This window comes from Zingiber officinale, chromosome 6B, assembly GCF_018446385.1.
Source record: "Zingiber officinale cultivar Zhangliang chromosome 6B, Zo_v1.1, whole genome shotgun sequence".
NCBI classification, from domain to species: Eukaryota; Viridiplantae; Streptophyta; class Magnoliopsida; order Zingiberales; family Zingiberaceae; genus Zingiber; species Zingiber officinale.
Genome location: NC_055996.1, coordinates 55,255,167 through 55,259,974, shown reverse-complemented (window position 1 = coordinate 55,259,974; position 4,808 = coordinate 55,255,167). Strand labels below are relative to the sequence as shown.

General features: G+C 36.9%; 1 protein-coding gene across 1 annotated transcript; it reads right to left on the bottom strand.

The window, feature by feature from the left end:
• Positions 1-1,430: 1,430 nt before the first annotated feature.
• Positions 1,431-4,563, bottom strand: LOC121990987 (proline-rich receptor-like protein kinase PERK2). The gene is made up of 4 exons (XM_042545024.1): positions 4,543-4,563; positions 3,509-3,700; positions 3,269-3,420; positions 1,431-1,750 (listed from the first exon to the last, which is right to left on the bottom strand). Exons 1-4 carry the CDS (start codon positions 4,561-4,563, stop codon positions 1,678-1,680), a joined length of 438 nt encoding a protein of 145 aa, XP_042400958.1. The 3' UTR covers positions 1,431-1,677.
• Positions 4,564-4,808: the final 245 nt, after the last annotated feature.

Here is a 4,808-nt window from a genome sequence, read left to right as displayed (position 1 = left end):
GGGCACGACTCTGAGAAGGAGGTCTCGATCTCAAGAGCAAGCTCAACTTCAGCAGACAACCAGTCCCAAAGATGCTCAGGGAGATTCCTCGTGTTGAGGAAACATTAACATGATCTTGGGAGGCTTGACTGATGGAGACTCAAACCGAGCTATGAAGGATCATGGTTGAAGGCTTGAGAGTTTTGGGATCATCACAAAATTTTGGGCAGAGACAGGTCCTCCGATCAGTTTTGGCCACTTAGACTTAGAAGGGGTAACTACTCTCCATGAGGTTACACTGGAAATACGGGTTGTCATAGCTAATTACAACATGGTGAGAATCTTCGTTGACACAGGAAGCTCTGTGAATGTGCTTTATAATAAGGCCATTGACTAGATACAGATAAACCGACATGATCTACAACTAATCTCTACGATGTTGTTCGAGTTTACTAGACATGAGGCAAAGTCACTTAGGCAGATCAGTCTCCCACTGTCTTGGGGAGACAAACCTTCGAAATGAACTCAGACTATTGTCTTCACAATGGTCGATGCCACATCTACTTATAATGTCATCCTAGGACAACTAGCTCTGAGCTTATTTCAAGTCGTAGTTTCCACCTATCATTACAAAATGAAGTCCCCTGTGGATGACCAAGTGAATGAAGTCATAGGTGACCAGATAGTCGCAACCATTGGTTGGTCTGGCTAGATCAATTTGGTCAAGTTAGATAGAGGTTTAGTTTAAATCATTAGTTGGTTTAACCCGATTAAGTTAGTCCTTTTAGACCCCAATCTGGTTCAAACCATTGGTTGGTTTAACCAGATCAATTTGATATAATCAAACAACATTGATTCTAATTGGCCTGGACCTTTTCCAGATTTAATCAAGTGGGCTAGATTTGTTCTAATAGGTCATATTTGATCAAAATTGGGCCAAATTGTCGATTGGCACTACAAGAAAAAAGCTAATAGACAACGCTTTAAAAGCGTTGTCTATGTGGCTGAAAAAGCGTTGTTAAAAGCACTGTTGTTAAAAGTCTGCTCAAAGACAACGCTTTAAAAGTGTTGTTGTTTGTAGCAAAGACAACGCTTTTGCAACGCTTTAAAAGCGTTGTCATTTTTTACAAAGACAACGCATAAAAAACGTTGTCTTTGTTAAAGACAATACATAAAAAGCATTGTCTTTGTTAAAGACAACGCATAAAAAGCATTGTCTTTTTTAGCAAAGACAACAGCTTCACAATGCATAAAAAAGCGTTGATTTTTTAAGTAAAAGATAAGAAGTTTTAAATTATTGTCTTTTAATACCAAAGACAAATAAAAGATAAATGAAAATAAATCTATTTCAATCAACAACATATTATTAAATAAACAACTAAGATCAATATAGAAATTATCATCCTTACACTTCTATAACAAACATAATTACTTGCATACAAAGGAATTTTAATTAGGAAACACTCAAAACTACTCCTATCGACTACATCTTATTGCATGAACTTAAAGAATCTTGATAGATGCTACTTATCCTCTTGACTTGAATATTGTTTACTCATTGGCTTTAACCATCTTCTCGTTTAAATCCCAAAGTCTTCTTAATAGTTCTTCGTCGAAGTTCTTCGTCAAAGTACTTTCCAGTCACACCCTTGAAGTTTGGATGCAGTGTCACATAGCATGTAGTTGCTGTTCCTATAATCATCCATATCTGAGCTGTTTAGCTGGAGTTTCTGAATATCTCCATTTACCATTCAAAATATCTGAAAAGACACTGCATGTAAAATGTTCAAAATCTCAATATTTAATGAAAGTCAACAGGAACAATTTATACATTACAATTACAGAAAGTACATATACAACAATAGGTTATAACCACAACAATTTGTACAGATAACAATTTAAGAACTCACATCATTCTTAAAAAAAACTATTTATGCATCAACAAATGGTACCTTACTCTTGACAGTTGCATAACTGGTTTTTCACAGTAAACGAGGACTTAACACATACTAAACATGTATAGAACAACAACAAATAGAAAAAGAAAGAAAAACGAAATTATCCCCACGCTTCACAGAAAACTCAGATTTAAAATTTAAATCCTAAATGGAAGCACCTAGAACCACAATAACAATTATAATATAAAATAGAACAATCACAACATGATACCAACACAACAAAACTTGTGAATCAAATTCGTTGAGGCATGCACTACTTCTACAATCTAAAGAAAACAATAGAACCAACTTAACTAGCATACAAACCTTTCACCTCCAGAAACCAACTCAACAAGTATACCAGCATCACAATTCCAAAATCCAGCACAACCAGTATACAACATCATAGATTCAAAAATCCCAGATTCAACATCCTTAGGTTATATGAAACAACAACAAGTTTCTCAACAAAATCCCATCCCACCATACATTAAGTCCATACCCAAGTAAACCAAAACCTAAAGATTATACATCCATCGGAAACAACTAAACTAATGCTACATTGGTACAAGACAAATACAGGTATGCTCTAAAGATAAGCACTTATTTTGCAGTAATCCAGGTTGTGATGTTAAGCAGGTATATAAACAAAATTTCACTTACTACTTCCCAAGAACAAAACATTTGGAACATGATCCTTGCAAGATCTCTACAACTAATTTCATATGAAGATCATACACAATTCGAGCAGTCAAGGTATCACAGAAATTCTCATTCCACTACCACAAGACCCAAATCTGAGAATCAATTCAAGCATGTACAAAATTTCTATGGATAGTATACACCAATCTACCATTTAATGAATACATAAGAATACATATATAGGATAGAACAGAGAACAATACACGCCCAACTCTTTTTTTTAAATAACCAAAGAAGAATTGATTGTAAACAAATTTGACAAATAGCAACAGAAAGACCTTGTACTGATTCATTGAAGAACAAAACTAACGGAATCTGCAAAAGAACCAGCCCCGAACTACAAGAAACAAGAACCACACACTCCTTGAATTCGTCTACAACCATAGCTCACACAAAAGAAAACCGAACAACCTACTACATCAAACCCATCGGAAAAAAAACATTAGCATGCATTAGGGCAACAGTTTGAGAGAAAATCCAGCAACATAAATCAACACCCAGAAGAGATCTGTGAAGAAAATCATCAAATTAACTCATGAAATCACTAGATCGATTACTCGTTTTCAGATCTAGGGCATCGGAACCTCCAAAAACACCCGAAAACACATACCTAGAATGTCTATCTGTATCTATAATGGAAGAAAACTTGCCTTTTTCCCAAGCTCTCCTTCGCCGGAATCGCATAACTTGCCTTTTTCCCGAGCTCTCCTTCGTCGGGATCGCGTGCGCGTTCTTTCCTTCTCTGCCCGAAGCCTTCCGTCGAGACCCCTTCCGCTGGTGAGCTCGCTCCCTTTTCCGGGATCTGTGAAGGAAGTGTGAATGAGGTGACGGATCGGAGGCGAAGAGATTAGGGCATGAAGAGGTGAAGGAATAAGGTGAGAACATTTTGCCCGCGGTCTTGATGGAGAGGAGTTCGGAGGAGTGGTTCGCGGAGAGGGGTTCGCCGGAGAGATGTTTGCCGGAGAGGAGTTGGAAGGAGAGGGTGTGAGAGGAGGAGTTGGATGGAGAAGGCCGGCGTGAGATGAGGAGTTGGGAGAAGAGTTCCGGAGGGATTCGATCGGAAGATAGGTGGGTGAGTGAAACTAGGGGTTTTTGATCTACTCCTAAAAAAGGCAACACTTTTTAGATGAGAACTTTTTAAAAGACAATACTTAAAAAAAATCGTTGTCGTAGACACTAAAAAAAAGGCTAATAGACAATATTTTTTAAAAAGCGTTGTCTTTGACCAATAAAAATTACTAATAGACAACGGTTTTTAAAAAAGCGTTGTCTATTAATAAGAAAAAAATGAAATAGACAACGCTTTTCACTAACAGCGTTGTTAAAAAAAAAAAGACAATGCGTTTTAAAAAAAGCGTTGTCTTTTAAGTGTTGTAGAATCCCAATTTTCTTGTAGTGTGGGCTAGTACTGATCAAATAAACCTTGGTTTGATTATTAAATCTGAGTTACACTTAAATGGACTTAGGTTAAATAATAACAACTGAGCATCTCAATTAGATTAGTTCTATTGAGGACAAGGGAATAAGCTAATGCTTAAGATCTAGTTTCCTAATCGATGTTAGTCAACTGGAACTCCTCAAATAAAGAAAATTTATTTTTCTTATTTGCTTATAGATTCTGTGTATTGGTTCTATGCATATGTGTGAGTTGAAATGAATTGGTTTTGTTACTAGTTTGTCGGTTTAGTACTGACATTATTATTTTCAATTCTAGATACTGAGGATGATATATATGATAACTCGTCGTAATGTGTGACGGAAGGATCTGAGGGAGGCGATTGAGGAGATAGAGTATGATCCGATTCACCGAGTCAGATGGCTTATTGGACGGCTCGATCAATTGTTCTGGAAACTCGAATAAGAAGAGTTTCAAATCCTAGATAATTATAGAATCTGGGTTTTGGTCTGATCGCTGCTGATATACCTCAATGAAGTAGCACACCATTTATAGGACTCTCCAAAGGGAGAATCTCATATGCATAGTTCTATTTGGAGCTATTTCACCATATGGATCAAGAGGATCCCGAAGAATTTGCGGAGGATCCACAAAAGGATCTGAATGTAGATCCAATAGAGAATCCTGAAGCTGGTTTACCTGAGATTGCCATATTAAGTCCAGGATGAAAGGGATAGTGTTGACCTCTGCACTAGTGTTTGTCCTAGTGGTAATGGTATTGACTTATCTATCTT